The sequence below is a fragment of the Copadichromis virginalis genome, linkage group LG1 (genome assembly GCF_057382275.1).
Source record: "Copadichromis virginalis isolate Kocher_CV1m ecotype Utaka linkage group LG1, C_Virginalis_male_GT1.1, whole genome shotgun sequence".
Lineage (NCBI taxonomy): Eukaryota > Metazoa > Chordata > Actinopteri > Cichliformes > Cichlidae > Copadichromis > Copadichromis virginalis.
Genome location: NC_140618.1, coordinates 24,043,407 through 24,064,109, shown reverse-complemented (window position 1 = coordinate 24,064,109; position 20,703 = coordinate 24,043,407). Strand labels below are relative to the sequence as shown.

At 39.8% G+C, this 20,703-nt stretch overlaps 1 protein-coding gene across 1 annotated transcript; it reads left to right on the top strand.

Moving 5' to 3' along the window:
- The first annotated feature begins 289 nt into the window (after positions 1 to 289).
- On the top strand, positions 290 to 20,606 carry cdh15 (cadherin 15, type 1, M-cadherin (myotubule)). The gene is made up of 14 exons (XM_085455632.1): positions 290 to 505; positions 8,965 to 9,132; positions 10,338 to 10,493; positions 11,038 to 11,182; positions 11,405 to 11,586; positions 11,661 to 11,789; positions 11,900 to 12,082; positions 16,312 to 16,556; positions 16,657 to 16,793; positions 16,916 to 17,146; positions 17,246 to 17,485; positions 17,864 to 18,012; positions 18,161 to 18,355; positions 19,757 to 20,606. Exons 1-14 carry the CDS (start codon positions 455 to 457, stop codon positions 19,955 to 19,957), a joined length of 2,412 nt encoding a protein of 803 aa, XP_085311758.1. The 5' UTR covers positions 290 to 454; the 3' UTR covers positions 19,958 to 20,606.
- Positions 20,607 to 20,703: the final 97 nt, after the last annotated feature.

Below are 20,703 nucleotides of genomic sequence, written 5' to 3'. Positions count from 1 at the left end.
TTTCTTTCATTCACTTCTTTTGCTTTGTGTCTCTGAAGTGTTTAAAACTCATTCACTGGTGAAGACACAGTGTCTGTCTGCACCGCTAACAGCTGCCCTGGCTCTCTCTCCCTCTCCCCCTCTCTCTCTCACTGGACTTGTGAGTGACAGCACATGTGCTGGGATACATGGGAGGCCTGCTTCTGAAATTCTAACTCCATGACTGTGAGACATACCCCAGCTATGGACAGGGTGGAGCTGTGAGAGACAGATGCTGTGAGAGGAAAAGGGGGAGAGAGAGACAGTCTGAGAGCGGTTGGAGAGAAGGGAAGAGAGGGACGGGTTTCAGGGTTGGAGAGTCAGGCCTGTTTTGTTCAGGGGAGCCGCTCAGCAGCCCGGTTCTTTGTGTGGACCCTCAGATTTTTCAGTCATCAGAGATCTGTCTGTGCTGAGTTTGAGAGTGTAGGAATTGAGGATGGCGGTCCGGATGTTGATGGTGTGCGCGCTCGCTACGTTGGTTTGTCGGGTAAGAAAAAATCTTTGTCTCCTCATACCACCTGTTGACTGAGATGAACAAACTTTCATGATTTATTGGAGCTTTAGGCTACGTGTGTGTGTGTGCGTGCGTGCGTGCGTGCGTGCGTGCGTGCGTGCGTGCGTGCGTGTGTGTGTGTGTGTGTGTGTGTGTGTAGTTGATTAAAAAGGCAGCCAGTTTTTAAAACATCCAAACTGGTCGCACTGACTTATAGCAGTTTTGTAGCAGATGCTGAGAGGTGAATATTAAACTCAGTGCACAGGTGCCTGAGCTATTGGAGGGAGTACATGTGCTCCACTTTCTGCATGCTATAAAAATATCAGCGAGAAGTAACTGAACGCATGTATCAGACTGGCTGTGACCATGTGAATCTGTACGGATCTACACTGGGCCAGCTTCCAAGAACCTCTCTGCTTCCTGCTCGTGCTCTTGTTTAGAGGACGACCTTTAGCTGCTCTGCTCTTTAAATATACAGTTTATGTTTTTACCTGAAACGTGTCCTTGGCCAAGCAGTAACTCATTTTCATCAATAGACGCTCCATTCACCGGCTCTGCAATCAGAGATCGGGCCTGATATAAACATTACATCCAAGTCTGAGGAGGATGATGGAGTGTTTTGAGGAACAGGAGACTCCAGATGTGTACAGAGGGCTCATGGCATCATTAGTAGCCCCTGTCAGCAGACACCATTATGAAATCTATAATGGAGGACAATGTAAACTGACTTATTGCCCACAGCCCTTCCAACCACCATCAGTCCTCTTCTCTGTTTGGAGTAGTAATGCAGCCCAGGTTTCGTGAGGGAAGTCTTGCCATGATGTTTTATAATTCACTATAAATGTGGCTGATCCTATAAAGCTATCAAAATGAACGGTTCGCATGTTTTCCGCCGGTTTCTCTGATCTGCTGCTCGGATCATTTGGGTATTCGGTAACTAATAATAATGAGATAATATACATTGTCTCTTTTGGTCACGCGTGTGATAAATCACTGACACCGGCTACAGAGGAAGCTATTTTGTCACAGGACATCAGTAACCATTTTATTTATAACTCTTCATATGCACATAAATAATCCTGTAAATGATTTGAAAGCTCAGTAAACACTGAAGTGACCTTTACAGTTCAGGATCCCAGTCCTCAGGTCTGATATCAGACAGCTGCTTAGGCTCTGAGTGTAGAGGGTGATAGGGGATCACATTGCTCCTTCAAACGCTGGAGGTGTTACAAGTCCCAGAGTGAGAGTAAAACATCCATATAATACAATATAACCTAAAAAAAAAGCAATCATTTATGGCTCTTCTGAAAACTGTCTATTAGCACACATGGAGCAGCAGATTTATGGTAGGTACAGTGGTCGGTGTCCAATGCTAAAATCATTCTTTCATGGTCTTCAGCTTATCCTTACCATGGTCACGGGGGGGCTGGAGCCTGTCCTATCTACCATAGCCCAGAGGCAGGGTACACCCTGGACTGGTTGCCAGTATGACGCAGGGCTAACACAGAGACACATTCGCACCAATGGCCAATTTAGAATGACCAGTAGCCCTAACCTCATGACTTTGGACTGTACTGTGTGAGTGAGTGAATTCGACTTTTGGTAGAATTTCCTTTGAGTTAAGTAGAAAGGTGCTATATAAGTATTGGTCCAATTACAACGTAAGCAATTGTTGTTCACATATGAGAACTTCCCAAATACCTGTTGCCTTATTTCGGATTTGATATATGTTGTGGTTTGCCATGCAGCTTCCAACGCTGGACCAAAGCCTTCATACGTGTCACAATCTCCTCATGTCACCAATCCAGTTCAGTAAAACGTTTAAGAAGATTGCAGATACAGATTTCTGTTCTGGCTGCCGCTTCCTGTGTAGACCTCTACACCAGCCCAGCATCCACTTCAATACTCTAGGGAGTTGTTTCCTCATCAATCCCTAATTTGTATTTGTATCATACTTTTGGGGAGCGATGAGCTTGGAGTCTAGAAACTCTAAGTATATTATTCTTCTGCACTGCTGTAATGACTGATTTTTGATTGAGATTGGTTTAAATGCCCAAACACAATAGAAATGTACCGCATGAACCCTTCAACCAAAGCAAACAAGATGAAACTGATGCAAAGCCCATGTGTGGAGTAAACCGTTCCATAAACCAATCAGAAGAGAAGTACGTAAACAAATCAAACTGATTACTCTTTAGCTGCGTTCTCCCTGAGTATGTCTGCCTGTCTGTGCATAAAACCTATAAAAAGGGCTGTAAAAATGCAAATGTGTAATTGGACACACACTTCTGCCCTTTCCACAAATACCTGCTTCAAAGTTTAGGCAGTTTTCCGGAGACAGCTTGTTTTTAATACAAAATCTTTTAATACAAATCTTACAGCAGCGATTGAGCTGAACAGACATCCATCTTCTAGGATGAATGAGTCAAAGGTGTAAAATAAAAGGAAGGAAGGAGGACAAATGCATCTTGTATTCATTATTTTTGCTCATGCCAAACGGTTCTATTTTAGCAACTCACCACGTGTACACAACAGACCGAATTAACACACATAGCATATAAACAACTTACCCCAAATCTTCAATCTGAATGAAAAAGAAATGTGTTCAAAGTAATCCCAGCCAGCGGTCCTAAGACGTTACAGATGGACACGCTGGGCAAATGCACAAACATTTTGGGCATTGTTTCTCTTCTGTGTACACTTCACAAGTGAAAGAAATTTGTCAAGGTCTCTGCTACATAAATAATCAGAGTAAAATTAATTGAACCATCAGCGGTTGTCAGGCCACTCCAAAGGCTTTCACTAGTGTCACCTGATAGCTTTCAGTTGTGTTTTAATTTTTCAGTAAGCTGTTTGAACTCGAGTGTTGGTGCCTGCTTTGGGTACGCTGTGGCGAAGAGAGGGCAACAGCCACAGCTGTTCCCAGATGCATATGTGATGCCATTTGTCCCGCTCTGTAATCCCCCCTTGCGGAAAGAGGAGTGCGTCGCATCTGGACCATGAAATCGGGTACAAATCAAGAGTGTGGAGCGGCTGGCCAGCTGGCGCTGAGGTCTCACTCATCGGAAACAATCAGTCAGAGGGTCTGAATCACAGGTCCTGCTGGGTGTGGATACCTGCAGGCTGTTTGCGCTAGCTAGAGTTTCAGAAAGAGCAAAGGGTACAAAATACAACTTCAATTTCATAAAAAAAAGATTCAGCTAAGCAGTAAAGTCAATTTCCTTTTCTTTGTGTTGCCTCTTTCTTACAGACTGAGACGTGGAAAGCCGTGTGGTGACAGTTGGTAATTTAGAGGTCATACATATACTCACGCACCCTCAAGAATAACTCAGCAGCAGTGCTATGATGGGTTTCTACCATGGACCATTTGTATCCCTGGTGAAATCGTAAATTAACACATACAGAGATGTTAAAAGGACATCCAAATGACTTGGACACATGCAGCATTTCTTGAAAACTGCTGAGTAGTTTGTTAAATACTGTCATAACTTCTTTTTCATGAGAATTATTACTTTGAGTTTCCTTGTTTTGATGTTCCTGAATTTAGTGGCTGTTATATTGTGAATAATTCAAGCCCAAGACTTTTATCTTGCATAATGTTTTTTTATTCCTGGAAACTTTAAATTTCCACTAAGTAGGTTTTAATCACATATTTCCCAACAGTATAAGCTTACAGTGATGCTTCCACCTCCAATGAGTCTAAGAGGTCTTGAGGATGAATAGACTGTTTTTGTTGTTTTATATATTCCAGTTAATAGGATTTGTACAATGCATTTTCTTTACTCAAGGTGCTTTATATTAAAGGTAAAGACTGTGATCACGCAACCCCCTATGAGCAAGGATTGGCAACAGTGGGAAGGAAAAACTCCCTTTTAACAGGAATAACCTCCTGCAGAACCAGGCTCAGGGAGGGGCAGCCATCTGCCATGATTTTTTGGGGATGAGAGGAGGATCACGGGACAAAGACATGCTGTGGTCGAGCCTGAGATTATTAATAACTAATGATTAAATGCAGAGTGGTTCCTAGCAGCCTGGACCTGATGCAGCATAACTCAGGGAGGATTCTTGGTCATCTGATCGAGCCTTAACTATAAGCTTTATCAGAGTGGAAAGTTTTAAGTCTAATCTTAAAAGTAGAGAGGGTGTCTGTTTCCTGAATCTCCTGAATCCAACCTGGGAGCTGGGTCCACGGCTGAAAGCGCTGCCTCCTATTCTACTTTTATCTTAGGAACCACAAGTAAGCCTGCAGTCTGAGTGTGAAGTTCTGTGTGGATGATTGTAAAGTGGCCAGTACAATAATTGTACTGGCCACTTTAATATAACCCAACACTTCACAGATCACGTTGTTTAATTTTATTATTTAGTAACTCCATGCTTATTTTTGCCCCTAACAAATCTACTTTTAGCTGAATTTTACAGCCTTGCATTGCATTCCTAAAGCTCAGACATCTGTTCTAAGGGGGAGGCACACTTGTTGTGCCACCATAAATAGGGTATATATGCCCATGTCAGGCAATCATGACTTAGCAAAGAGTGGAGCTGTGGGATCAGTACTGCTGGTGGCTGAGCGGTCGAGAGTCTGTGCTTGAGGTCCGGTAACAGAAGTGACCTGAGGGACACCTGTGTGACCTCTAGCCTGCAGCCGGGGGGACTCCCTGGTATGCTGCAGGCATGGCTTCTCAAACACTCAGTGTTTTCTTGAGCTATTTGTGCGACTGTTACACAAATGCATGCAGAAAGAAGATACTCAGGCTGATAGAGATTTGGTGCAAGGATAAACAGAGGTGCTGACTTCACTACAGACATGGTGAATTGTCAGGGACAAGACTTCATCAATATAATGTCATTTTAAATACTACAAAGCCTTACTTTTGCTTTTAATCTCTCCCTGTTATCCTTCACTATTTTACACCTTGTAACTTGTGTCTCTACTTTACAGAATATTTCAGATGACTCCCATATTGTGTGAAAAAACATTGTTTTGCAACCTGTGGCATACATTTCCATTGCCTTTTTTGTAACAGTGGTTCATGTCCAACAAATAATGCATTTGTAACAGTAACAGTACTTGGAAGGTGGACAGCTCAGAGGGCTCTGTGACGGAATGTCTCAGATTGAGTGCATTTGCAGGGTTGACAATAGTGGCAGTAGTTTTACAGTAATCGCCTCATGATGAATTGCTGGTATGCATGCCTGACATTGTGTTTGGATGGAACAGATATGTGTCTGCGTATCTTTTCTTTTAATACTAAGTAAGTATTAAAGTAATTTAAGAAAGTTCGTTTTTACTGCAAATTACATCACTTAGAAAACATTATGTGCAACAGAAAACCTAATAGATTTTCCCCCAGTGGAACTTACCACATGCAACATAACACATATCCATCTCTTGCTTCACAGTATTTCAGTACTCTTCACAGTGTGATGGTATGCTTTTTTCTCCGAAGCCGGCATCAGTGAGTTAGAGTCAAACTTTCTCGAACCTGTTAAAGACTCCTTAGAGTGCTTAATGGTTCTTGCTGTGAAGGCACGTCGTCCCCAAACGAGGCGTCCGTGGTCCTGTGAGGGTCCGAGGTGAAAGGCCAAACTGTAAAAGTATCTGGGAAAAGCCTCTAAAAACAGTTAATCTGTGTGTGGTGTCGTCGCTCAGCCTGTCAGGAGAGGCACTCGCCGGTCTAATTGGTAACACGACACTTTGGTGCTGCCGCATTTCGGTCTGGTAAAAGCATTTTAACAGTGCTGATGGAGACACTGTCTTCCAAAACACAGCCTCATCTTAAGTTGAAGCAATGGGACAAGTCAGTGATTCAGAGTGTTTAAAAAGAGAAACAAAGAAAGAAAAAGTTAAATGTCGATTTGTTATCAGGGGTTCATGTTTGAAAACCTCTTGTTGCTGATGTTGTGATGGTGTTTTCTTCACCATGGAAATAACCCCATCATCATCCACTTTAACTGTCTTCTCTGATTTGTCCGGCGTTTTTGTGTTGCTGAGCTTCTGAGTGCATTCATTTTTTTAAAAGAATGAATCAGTCGCTTTTTCTATAGATTTGTTTTTGGGGGTTTTTTGTTGTTGTTGGGGTTGTTTTTTTTTAGCCTATGACATGCGTTACTTACACATCTCATCTATGGGCCTCATATTTAAAAATTTCAAGCCTCTGATAGAGAAATGGAAGATACGGTATTAAAATGGCTGTAAGTCCTACTCATTTACATCATGGGCCACCTACAGCCAACTTAGATCTTCAGTGGGTCGGCCCACTGACACGCCCCTTTCTGTCAGTCAAGAAGCTTAACTAACATACTAACTGTACTTCTAATACTATAGGTATTTAAGTAACTAAAAAGTTTACCTTAATTACTTTGGTTTAGTGTAAAAGGCCATGGAGAAGATTTTTATCAGCTGGAAAAGTTGTAAAACTTGTTAAAAGTACAGTTAAAAGTCCTCCTTCACATTTTCCACTACTATCCAGCAGGCCAGATTGGAGTCTTTGGCAGGACAATTTTGGCCCTTAGGCCTTATCTTTGATAACCCTCTCCTACACAGTTACTAAGTTCATTCATCTGGTCAAGGCTTTTCTTTGTGCCGTTTGCATGCTCTTCCTGAGAGTGCATTCTCTTCAGTTTTTGCATTTAAGCGGAAGAAAGTGGATGGTTGATGAATAAATTTAAACCCCTTGAATCAAAGCTGGAAGTCTCCACTTCAATCACATATTTCTTGCTTTATTTAAAATATACTGGGTTTGCACGCAGACCACCACCATAGTGGAGTGTTAGAGAAAAGTAAGCAGGTTCCTGACAGAGGAAAAGCTACAAAAATCGTTTCTTTGTCCAACAAACCTGTTTTCAGTCTTTTAAATAAAGCAGACGAGATGAGCTCTGCAAAGTTTTTCAGTTGCATGAACTTGCATTGTTACTGACTTCACTGCAGCTGGCCGTGTGTGCATTCTTAAATGTGACCAATTCAGACAAAATTAGAAAGTTCTGTATTTGGAGAGGAGGGGAGCAACTGTGATGCAGCTGTTGTTGATTTTAAGATTAACCAACAATGCAGTATGTGTGCTATGCCTGTAGAAGTTTGTGAGTTCATATATCGGAAGTCTTTAGTATGAAAGGAGATAACTATCAAAGCGATTTGGTGTGGGTGACACGCACTGCTGGAATCTGAATGTAAACATCTTTGCCAGTGTGTAGATGTTGATGGCTACAAAAAGTTAAATAGGTATCCAGGCGTTGGGAATATAGAACGGTCTAAGATTAGCCTGCCCTCTGACTCGACCTGCAGATGCCAGCAGTGGCTGCCATTCCTCCATTCACTGTCCCAGCAGCATACCAGAGGATCAGTATAGCAGATCACTCACCCTAGAGACAGGATGGGCTCACAGCCCGTTTAAAAAATATTCACAATTTTCTTTATCCATTACTCAGCATATTTACGCACCCTATAAAACTTTCATGAAATAGGTTAACAATTAATAGTTAGACATGTACTGCATGTGTGTAAATGCAAAGAGAGATATATGAGAAAGCCTTTTGCATAGCTGATAGATCTGCCTTTATTTCTGGTCTTGTGGGTCGAGCCTCTGAGCTCTTAAACATATGAGGAGTAATCCTGAGAACAGTCAAATCCCAAAGAGAAGCAGGAAGCAACTTACGGAAATGTGTAAATAAGCTTATGCGGGGGTGGGTGTTTGGTCTCTGCACATGCATGTATGTCAGTCTCTATGTGTGTGCATATATGAGTGGGGGGGAAATCATGTATATGAGCGTGTCTGTGGAATTCCTACAGCCGAACAGATCCGTAAGGTGACCCCAAACTCCCAGTCAGGTGCAGAGCTGAGCATAAAGGGGTATTTGTGAGTGTGAGCAGGAATGCGGGTGGGAAAGCACAGGATCTAAATCCATAGTCGACAGCTGTTGTGTGAGTGGGCTGCTCGCATGTAATGTGTGTGTGGGTGTTTTGGGGCGTACACAATCAGGACGAGCAATGTGCTGAAGGAGAGCCTGTGAAATGAGCAGGACTGTTTTTGTTTCCTCGTCCTGAGATGAATTTGCACCCAGATCAAAGGATGATGACATGTTAGTGGGTGTAACCTGAATCTGCGGCCCTGCTCCCCTTCAGCCCCCAGACAATCCCACAAACTCCACATCACAGATGGCCTCGGCTCTACGCTGCCATTCCATCAGGCCACAGGGAGCGTTAGAGCTCTGAGGAAGACTCTCAACATTGATTTAAACAGCTGCAAATGTAATGATATAATGTGTGTATTCCATGAAGGTGACTTACATGTGATCTGACTGCTGCACATTATAACTCCATTACAGCTCAGTAGTAGGAAGCAGTGTGTGTGTGTGTGTGTGTGTGTGTGTGTGTGTGTGTGTGTGTGTGTGTGTGGTTAATGTCTAACTTCATTTTCCAGTGAGTTTCATGCTGTAATTTTTTTTCCCTCCTCCAGGTGTGGAGCTCTGCAGAACCTCACCATAGTGAGAAAGAGTTGCATCCTCAGGTCCTTCACCCATGGAGAAGTAGAGGCAAAGGGCTGATCAGAGTAAAGAGGGACTGGATCATTCCTCCAATCAGAGTGTCAGAGAATAGCAAGCAGATTCCTGAAGACCTTGTCCAGGTAAATGCCAAATTAAAACTTTTCACATCGATTCATCACTGCATTCGTCTTCTTCTTTTTCTTCTTCATCTTCTCTCATGGGTCGCCAGGTCTGTGGTTTTCATGCAAAATCAAGCACCGGACCGCTTTTCAGGTTTTTGTTACAGGCCTATTTGGCATGGTCATTAATAAATATAAATCCATATTCCATATAAAAAAATCTATTTTTACTAATTATACACTGAATATAAAACATCCAGGTAGTAACCATGGTGGCATCACGCATTGGGTGGTAAAGTCCAGTTCAATAAGGAGAGAGCATTTGAAGAACTGAACATGATTTGTGATTTATTGAAATATAAAGTCTGAGTAATAAACTTTTTGATGATCAGAAGTGAACATAGCAAAGCAGTGCCGTGTTAGGAAGTAGACCAGAACCCTCCAGAGTCCAGACACTGGTGTTAGCAGAGGCGAAGCAGGTGGAGATTTGAACAAGAATCTCTATCTGGCACGGAAGCGGTGGATTGGGGGAGGATGGGGGTTGCACGGATGAGAGTGAGGTTTAAAGCACATGGGACTGAGGCTGACTGGCTTGCAAAAGGCAGACAAGAAAATGATTGGGCCAGGGTGATGACGACACCGTGGGAAAAGCAGGGGGGGAGTAAAAAAGAGACTAGGAGCCCCCACCACATCCAGCAATGCAATGCAGATGAGGGAATACAGAGCTTCTTGACTGAATTTATATATAAGCTTCATTCATGAAGACATTTGCTTATTGTTTTGAAACCAGGCATAATGACATCTGAGAAACTGAGGGGCACTGCACACTCATAGGCTTTGTACAGATTTCCCAACAAGGTGCTAACTTTTGCAGGTGCAGTAAATAAAGAGTTTGGTGACTTCCTTCTAAAGACTAAGTCCACGCTAATTGTGTTAATTAGTGAGGACTGAATCCTATTAAGTTGATTTCTTTAATATTGAACAACACTGACTGTAAATTTCATTCAAACATATTACACACAACATAGAGCCGTTGTTGCAGACTTCCCATGACCTAAATGTACAAATCATACCTTACACTGAGAAATAGCCATTTTATAGAAAAATTATTACATAAAAAAAATACAAACTTGTTGTATTGATTAGTCTCACAGCCCTAATTGTCCACAAAGTGACTCATTTGAAGTTTTTGATGATCATCAGCTTTCTCTAATCTTTCTGTCCAGATCAAATCTGACAAAATCTTCACCGGTGAGGTAATCTACAAGTTAGAGGGACAGGGGGTTGACCAGGAGCCCAAGAACCTGTTTGAGATTGATGACAAGACAGGGGTGATCAGGAGCAAGCAGCCACTGGACAGAGAGAAGTACAGCAACTTCACGGTAAGACTGCGTTTATGGGAGTTAAGTTTTAAAGCACAGGTCGCCAGAAGTGCTAACTTACACAAGCTACAACGTGCTGTTTAAGAGCTCCCGTGTGTTCCAGAGCATGTTTCTGCCTTAAAGCAGACAGGAAAAAGCAAAACAAAGCAAAGCCAGAGGTCAGCTTTCCAGGGATCTTTATGAGCATCTCGGGAAGGACTTCTGAATGTTTGAGATCATATGACTTGTGATGTAACCCTGACCCAAATATCCTGCTCTTTTCTTTCTGCCAACACATGTTGTGTTCAGATAATGTAAAAGTCTAAAGACACCTTGAGGGGATTGCTGGATATGGAAGATTGTTTCTGCCACTGGAAAAAAAACCAACCATGTATAAGTCAAAATTTAAAACTTCTGAGAAAATAAGTTCAATTCAAGTTCAATTTTCAACTTAGCTCTGCCGATCATGCTTCCATAGTTGGATGTTTGTGGCAAGCACAGTGATATTTGATTCTAACACATTTTCTGTTGTATTTGTATTGTGTGTGTGTGTGTGTGTGTGTAGCTTAAAGCCTTCGCGTTGTCCCCCAGTGGAGAGCGACTGGAGAATCCGACCACCATAGAGATATTAGTGCTGGATCAGAATGACAATAGACCTGTCTTCCCTCACAGCCCGTTTGTGGGCACTGTCTCTGAGTTCTCAGTCCCAGGTACACACATATATGACCCATTTAGATAATAACAAGCAAACTATTTTTTTCACCTAATAGTCCATTTTAAAGGCACGGCGTTTTGTAACGTTGGACATTTTCTCAATGAAGTCCTGCAGTCTCAGCACCAACGCCACACATCCGTGATCCACTCTGATGGATCTTTTGAGGGACTTTATGAGATCTGTCCCGCTGACCTGAGCTCTCAATCATTCACGACAGGCACATCGGTAATGACAGTGACAGCCACAGATGTAGACGACCCAATGACAGAAAACGCTGTTCTGAGCTACTCCATCATTGACCAGGAGAGCATTCCTCCCAACGCCATTACCAAGATCATGTTTGGCATCAACAACAAGACAGGTGCCATCTACACAAGAGATGTAGGCCTGGACAGAGAGGTAAACAGGAGGAGGGCTTTTGCAGAGCATCATAATGCTTTTATTTCACTAACGTGCTGTATTGCGTCCCGTAGGTGGTGAAAGAATTCAGGTTAAAACTACAGGTGGCTGATATGGGGGGCATGGGACTAACAAGTGAAGGTGTGGCAATCATACATGTTTCTGACATCAACAACCACGCACCGCAGTTCAGCCCTGACTCAGTAAGTCTCAGAAGTCTCAGGAAAATACTTTCCGTAATTTTAGGATCTAACCTGTCACTTCAATTTGTTATCACGATCGGTGATTTCTTTTCTGTTTGTGGCGCGTGTAGTACAACATGACAGCGGTGGAGAACAGGAACGACTACGAGCTCGGACGAGTGAATGTGACAGACAGAGACGATACTGGAACGAAAAACTGGAAGGCCAGATACTTCATTTCAAATGACTACAGAGGAAACTTTGCTGTCCATACTGATCCCATCACCAACCAGGGGGTCCTCACAGTGGTGAAGGTAAAGCCGGGGAGGGGGAGGGAATGTTTCCAAAGCATTCACAGAAACAGGGACAACAATGTGGTTCTTTATTAAATATTGAACATTATTAAACAGGTAAAAGTTGGGGACTTACATAAATTTGATAATTTAATCATTAATAATTTATACAGCAATAGCTGTAATAGAATAGAAAAATAGCAATAATAGAAAAAAATGACATGACAAGACAAGAAGATCTTTCTGGTGTCCAGGATTGTTGTAAATCGCATGCTTTTTTTTTCAAACTTTATTGAAATTATAAAGCGAACAGTCAGTCATTCCAGTTCAGTTTGTACAGTAGACATACAAGGCAAATAAGAGTAACAATATACAGTACAATGAAATAAGAAGGATAAATAAGTAAAGGAGAAAAAAAGAAAAGAAAAAAAAGGGGGGGGGATGTGACAGACTTCATAACAACTTTGTACTTGAAAGTTGTGACAGCTCATTCGTTAAACATTTCTGAATGAATTTCAATCAATGATAAACCTTTTTTATTGGAAGTTAATTTAAGAGAGTTTAAGTAATATTCAATTTCAATCAAAAACAAATTAAATGATGGGGTTGAGTCTTGAAATTGACATTTATGTATATGGAATTTCCCTAATAAGATATAAAGATTGACAATGGCACATTTTTTTTCCCTTTAGTTTCAAAATAAGTGATAATGTTCTTCCCTTCAATTTTGATTTCGTATGTTGTCTTGCACAGTATATAATTTTCAAGCTCTCTCCAAAATGTAGCACTATATGAACAGCCATAAAACAAATGAGTAACACTTTCAAGTTCAGTTTTACAAAAGGTACATTTTCTATCAATGTCACAGAATCTTGAAACATACGTGTTGGATGAATATATGTTATGTAATATTTTCAAATGTAATTCTCTAACTTTGTTTGTAATACAAAATCTAAAAGGAACAAGCCACGCTTTATCCCAGTTGATATTATCAAAACTAGCATTCCAAAAAAACTTCCCTCTTGGAGTTATTTTCTTCGCATTATACAAACATTCTCTAATATGTTTATTGGTGCATTTCTTGCTTAAGAAATCAATACCATTTATATAAAGACTGTTAACGGATGCATGTGGTGTGTTCTGTTTTTTGTAGCTTTTCATCAACTCAGTCAGTCCGCTGGGAACGGACTTTATTACAGAGCTAAAATCTTTAAATTTGATAGGGAATGTTTTTTCTGTAATAAAGTCATTGTAACTAAGTAGCTGGCCTTCAGAGTCAAATAAGTCTTTTAAATATATTATATTTTTATCAATCCAATTCTGCAAATATAGTGATTTGTTCCTCTTAGTAATACATTCATTATTCCAGATAATAGATCATTGTGGAGAAAAGTTATGTGAATAACATAATTTCCAAGCCAACAATGCCTGTTGATAAAATGCAGACATTTTAACTGGTAACTTTGATATACTGTAATTACAAGACAATAGGAAGTGTAAACCTCCAACATTTCTAAAAATGTTATGTGGAATGAAATGCCATAATGATCCAGGAGATTTTAAGCATTCTTTTACCCATTTCACCTTAAATGTATAGTTCAGATCCATGAAGTCCAGAAGGTCAAAACCACCTTTATCTTTAGGTCCACAAAGCAACGATTGTTTTAGATGATGGTGCTTATTCTTCCATACAAAGTTAACAAATAAGTTATTAACATTTTTACATGTGGAATCATACACATTAAGGGAAAGGGCTGGATACACAAATCTGGAAACACCTTCAGCTTAAGTCAAAAGGATTCTACCAAAAATTGATAGGTCTCTCTGGAGCCATCAGTTCAGTATAGTTTTAGTTTTTTCCATCCTGGGAGAAAAGTTGAGTTGTTGACGCTCTGTGTCATTCTTACAGACATGAATACCAAGGTATCTAACACAGTTTTTGACAGGAATATTGTATAAGGATTTGACATTTGATTGGTACAAACTTAAAATTTCACATTTAGATTTATTTAGTTTTAAACCAGAGGCAATTGAGAAATCATTTATTAATGAAATAGCATTTTCAATCTGATCTTTGTTTTTTAAGAATAAAACGGTGTCGTCTGCTAGTTGGGTCACTCTGATTTCTTTACCAAAAATAGATAAACCTTTAATGACTGGGATATTTAAAATGTGTAATGAAAGTGGTTCAGCCGCAATCAAAAATAAAAAGAGTGAAATTGGGCAACCCTGGCGAACAGATCTCATGACTGGAAATCTTTTAGTAGTATTTGGATATAGTATAACACAACTGTCAATATTTTTATAAAACATTTCGATAGTTGACACAAAGTTTGGACCAAAACCAAAGGTTTTGAGTGCTTTAAATAAGAAATAATGCTCTACCATATCGAAAGCTTTATAAAAATCAAGAAACACAATAAGGGAATCATCATCTATATTGTCAGAGTAGTCTAATAGGTCAAAAATAAGCCTTATGTTTGAACTGATATGGCGGTTGGTCATAAATCCGGTTTGCGTTTCAGCTATGATCTCATCAAGATTTTTCTTTAATTTTTTGGCATAGACCAATGAGATAATCTTATAATCTATGTTCAAAAGAGTGATAGGTCTCCAATTTTCTATAACAAGAAGATCTTTATCAGGTTTAGGAATTAAAGTTATAATACCCTGTTTCATGCTTGTGGACATTTCTTTTCCATCAAGGCATTCCTTAAATAATTCTAATAAAGGATCAACAATGATATCCCAGAACTATAAATAAAATTCCACTGACAAACCATCATTACCTGGAAATTTGCCCTTTTTCATTGATCGAATTGCCTCTGAAATTTCTGATTTTATTTCTGAGATAGTTGGTGCAAAATTTTTAACTGACTCGATAAATCTATCACAATCATTGATATTACAATTTGATTTGTATATATATTTGTAGAATGAACCAACATGTTTTGAGATATCTAAATAATTAGTGGTTATGCTATTATCAATCTTAAGAGCAGATATATTGTTTCTTCTTTGGTTTCGTTTCTCAAGAGCAAAAAAGTAACTAGAATTTCTTTCACCTAGTTCTAGCCATTTTGCTTTGGACCTTATAAAAGCCCCTTTAGCCATGTTAATATATGCATTATCTATTTATTCCTTTAGTCTTTTCAATTTAATTTCTTCATCATCTGATAGAGCATCTTTCTTCATTAATATGTTTAATTCATTCATAATACTGATTTCTTTAGTGTCATGTCTTTTTTTAATTTCTTTGCTTCGCCTTATTGCCGCTTCCGTTACCTTGAATTTGAAAAATTCCCATTTTAGTGTGTGATTCATATTGGTATCCCCGAATATCTGATCTGCCGTTTTTTCCACTATACTACAAAATGTATCATCATTCAATAAATTATTATTTAGCTTCCAAAAACCACGTCGTTTACTTTGACTTTGTTTATTGCCAACTAAGTGAATTGTGATCAATTTGTGATCAGTTAATGGAGCAAAATCATGAGAAGATTCTGAAACAAAATGTAAACATGGAGAAGATATTAACCATAAATCAATTCTGGATTGTAGAGATCTATTTGCATTGCTCCAGGTAATGTAAATCGCATGCTCAAAAATACTGACATAAACAACTGACATCACCCTTTAAATCTACATGGCCATTGAGACCGTCATACTCTATCAAACACCACCATCTAGTGGATTGTATTCAAACTACATTGTGCTCAGATCCACTTTAAAGCAGAGATGTAATTCCAGTTGATGGTTTAAAACAGGAACTTTTCCGTCATTTAATTGTTTATCTTTTAGTTTACTTTCCTATGCTGTGAATGGTGATGGAGAGGTCTACAGGGGAAAAAATTGAAAATCTATGCATTCCTCCACATTTTCTGAAGCCTTTCAGTGGGTCAGACTGGAGTGTTGCCAGACTGATTCTGGCCCCTGGGCCTTATGTTGACACCCCTGCTTTAAAGCCTGAATCATGAAATAATTTCCAGAAAATTTAATATATTTGCTGAACCTTCTGACAAATTAAAGGAAAAATTCATATTAATTTTCCACATATGAGTTTTAATTTGAATTTGCTACATTCACGTACATTTGTGTGTTTTTCATTTTTCTTAAAAAAACATACTTTGTAAATATAGGCCTGTGTTTCCAATCAGATGTTAAATCCTGTTTCAGATTACATGAGATGACTGAATTTGTTGTTTTAGTTCATTTATACTTTAAGTCTCTCCTGTTCTGTATTGCAGCCCCTGGATTATGAAGCGCAGAGCGAATACCGCCTTCTTTTGAGCGTGGAAAATCTTAATCCTCCGAGCAGCAAGGCTTCCAGGCTGACTTTGAGCTCTGCCACAGTTACGGTCATCGTTGTGAATGAGAATGAAGCCCCACGTTTCAGAGAGGAGCCCATACAGATTGAGGTCCTCGAGTCTGTGAAACCTGGCACATTACTGAAAAACAATATTGCCTTTGACCCTGATAATTCTGATCTGAGGTATGATATGGCAGTGAAACAAGAGATGTTTTCCTATTTCCTAAAATAAATAAATAAATATGCGACCACGGGGTAATTTCCTCTGCTGTCTGTATGATAGGTATGAGATTAGCAGAGATCCTGAGAGTTGGCTGGACATCAACAGAGATACAGGAGACATTACAGCAAAGAGGAAGTTTAACATGAGATCTCCACATGTGAAAAACAGTATCTACACTGCTGCTGTGAAGGTTATAGGTCAGCACGTCTACTCATTCTAGACTTTTAGCATAAAAAAAAATCAATGTACATTCAAAGCTGATTCATTTTGTTGTTTTGCTATTGATTTACACATTGTGTATTTATCTTTTCTTGCATAGATGCTGGTGGTGTTTCAGCCACTGCTACAGTGGCGATTACACTCAAAGAGACGAATGACTTCCCTCCTCAGGTTTTCCCCCTGACTGGCTTTGTATGCAGAGGCGGCAGCAGGTCACGTAAAGGTTTGCTTCTGACTGCTGTAGATGAAGACCTTCCTCCGCAAGCTGCACCCTTCCTCTTTCAAATACCTGACGATCTGTCAGCCAACTGGACCATCACTCAAGTAAATGGTAAAGAGCAACAAGAAGCAGAATTAATGGTCGTTCACTTAGGAGCTTGCAAATATTATTTCCTCTCATTTTCTTTTTAAATTTTCTTTTTTTTTTTAGATACTCATGCCATGCTTCAGCCGCTTGTAGACCTGGAGTTCAGAGACTATGCTGTCATGGTGCAGGTATCGGACTCCGGCAGCCCAGCTCTGAGTGCTGAGGCTCAGGTCAATGTCACTGTTTGTCTCTGTGACTCCTTCAGAGACTGCAAGTCTGAGGCAGGGGCAATCTTAGGCTCCAGTGTGGGAATCAACTTCATCGCACTCATTATCATTGCGGCGAGCACTGCACTCCTGCTGTGTAAGTAATTTCAGCCTTTCAATTAATGTTTAAAGCAAAAAGATTTAGCAAGATGGATGGGTTATTCGTGCAAAATAATCCATATCCATATTGCTGCTTTAGTGAAAAAGTTTGCCACAATAGGTTAAAACCTGCAATAAGTGACTTGCTTTGCATGCAGTTTAGTGCACACATAATCGCAAAGACTTATGATCCAGCCATGAGAATAACAGGCAAAACATGTATCCAAATCCCAGCATGCATTAACAAAATAAAGCTGCAATAATTAGATTAGTTAACTGACCATTTATGTTTGAAGCAAAATGTAAGAAAAAAAGTAGATACAAAAAACACCGATAATGAATAATCAGATAAACATTAATACATTCATTTTTGCAGTGCTTCTCCTCCTGGCTGTTGCTGTGACCGCCTGTGGAAGACGCCACCACATCAAGAAAGGAACAGGACTGCTCATCGGGGAATCTGAAGACGACATACGTGACAATGTCTTCAACTATGATGAGCAAGGTGGAGGCGAGGAGGATGAGGTAAGGCTAAAACACAGGTTGGGAGACCATGTAAACAGTGGCACGTGTACAGAAGACAGTCTTACTCTTTGTAATGTAATGAATGTTAATAATATTTCATTGTAACTGATGGTTTGAGTGTGTCTGACTTCTTTCTCTCACAATGCAGAACGCCTTTAATATTGACCTGCTGTGGAATCCCCATGATGCACCCCCCACCCCGGGGTCCTTTTACCCAGGGTCTGGAATTCCTCCTCGAGGGAAGCAGCCCCTTAGAAAGGACGCCCCACATAACCTTCCATCGCCCACCTACCCACGGAGGCCTCCTGCAGATCCTACTGACATCGAGGACTACATTAATGACGTGAGAGGCTCCTACCATTTATTTCTTTAACACAATAAATAAAAGAAAAACTTGCTCTTGAAGCAAAAACTCAATCCAAATCTACATAAAATAAAACATGCATCATTAGATTTCAAAACTCTTACTAATGAAGTTACTAACAGGTATTCTAAACGACAACCAAACACAGCACAACTAAATCTGGATTGTGTTTTCTTATGTTTACATGTGTAATCATAAAGGCATGCCCATAGCACAGAAAGACTCATACACTCAAGGGTGAATTTCATGAGTTTTAAAGTAAGTTTCAAGTTTAAAGTAGATGATTATTATCTACTTTATAGTTATGTTTTTTTCTTTGAGAGTGTTCCTGCTTCTCATCTCTGCTTAAGGCTAATGCTTTTCCCCCAAAACCCTTTATTGTCTGACCATTTCTTAATAACATTTAATTTTACACTAATGGATTACACTGGAAAAACAATTTCAGTACAGCAGATATCTGTCTGAAAGTGCTGTAATGAAATTTTAAGTGCTTCCTTCTTTATTGTTTTCTTCACTGTCATGTGCCAACACAATGCAGACGCTGGATATTGCTGCTCATCTGAAAGAGAAAACAACAAATTCGAGAGGTTTGACAGGGTTAGCTAGGACGTCTTACTTTTTTGTCACTAATTGCCAAGGGCTTGCTTATAGGGGGTCGTCTGATTGTTGGGGGTTTTGTCTATTATTGTAGGGTCTTTATCAAACAATATAAAGTGTCTTGAGGTAACTGTCGTACTCAATTGGTGCTATATACATAAAACTGAATTGAAATCTGCAGGCTTTAAAGTGTCTGTAAATAAACCACTACTTTAAAAGCCTTTACTTGGCCTAACTATAGTAGCTGATTATAAACCAACTAATCTCCAACTATGCTGCTATTTCAAACATTCTTGAAAGCGTAGTTGTAAAACGACTACATGATCATCTGCAGAGGAATGGTTTATTTAAAGAGTTTAAACCAGGATTTACAGTGCATCACTACTGAAGGTGACAAATGATCTTATGGACTCTGACATTGGCCCCATTTCTGTGCTTGTTTCGTTAGACCTCAGTGCATCATTTTACACTGTTGACACGATCATTTACAGCAGAGATTAGAACACACTGTTGGTATTAAATGAAATGTCCTGCAGTGGTTTGAGCTGTATCCATCTAATAGATTCCAATTTGAGCACGTAAAGGGGAAGTCTTTGTCACACAGGGTTCTGTAATAGCACCAATACTATTTATATTTTACGTTTAGGCACTATTATTAGAAAACACTGCACTTCTATGCAGATGATGCCCAGCTATATACATCTCCCATTTACAGGTTAAACAGCATTCCCATAGCCTTTTTTTATTTAACCTAATCAGCTAAGAAACATTTTCTTTCCTCAGGGCCTGGAAGCTGCTGACCATGATCCAAATGTGCCTCCATACGACACCGCCCTCATATATGACTATGAAGGAGATGGCTCTCTTGCAGGAAGCCTCAGCTCTATTGCTTCGGGTAGCTCTGATGGAGATCAGGATTACGACTACCTTAATGACTGGGGACCACGCTTTAAGAAACTTGCCAACATGTATGACCCGCGTTAGGGTGAACAGTATGCCACAGAAAGGATGCCTGTGTGATTGACAAGCAGTTCAGGACACAGATCATGCCTTTGGAGGTTTGTTTGTTTTTTTCTTTCTGGGCACATTTGAAATGTCCAGAGCAAGATTTAAAGTGTGTCCAGGTAAAACGAATGCTGTAAAAGCACAGGCCTTAGATCTAATGTGCCTCGTGTTTTAGTGGACACACTGACAAAAGGGCTCACTGCTAAGTTTTGTGGTTAGCTCAGGAAAAGAAAGTGAGACAGTGAGAAATTTGAGTTGAAAGGATCAGTCACGAGGAAACGAGGTGTGCATGCTACAGGGCAAAAAATGTGTTAAAATGTGCGTTCATGTCTGGCGTTGTTTGCTCTCATTCTTGGATGGCTCAGTAATGACTCATACAAGCCTGAGATTTTAAATATGTTCTTGTTTTTGTATACATGATTATTTTATAAGACTAATTTTCTTGCATATTAAATTTGCCTTTTTTGGTGACTGATCCTTCATTCCAGCATCTGTTAATCTTTTTGGAAGCCATGTCAACAAACATACTGAACCATAAAATATTCTGTAATTACTCTTTTTGGAAGTGAAGATTTTTTTTTACATATATGCACGATTCTACCCGTGTCTAATGAATAAACCAGAACCTTTTTACTGTGTTTCTTGTCATTATTATCATCATTATTATTATTATCATTATCATCATCAATACATACCATTAATATTAGATGTTCCACAAAGAACAA

What these genes read in the sequence shown, in the direction of transcription:
- cdh15 (XM_085455632.1), top strand. Translation starts at nt 455, where the DNA reads ATGGCGGTCCGGATGTTGATGGTGTGCGCGCTCGCTACGTTGGTTTGT. An exon ending in CTCTGAGTTCTCAGTCCCAG is followed by an intron (nt 11,183 to 11,404) that starts GTACACACATAT and finishes CATTCACGACAG; the next exon opens with GCACATCGGTAATGACAGTG. An exon ending in GAGCACTGCACTCCTGCTGT is followed by an intron (nt 17,486 to 17,863) that starts GTAAGTAATTTC and finishes TCATTTTTGCAG; the next exon opens with TGCTTCTCCTCCTGGCTGTT.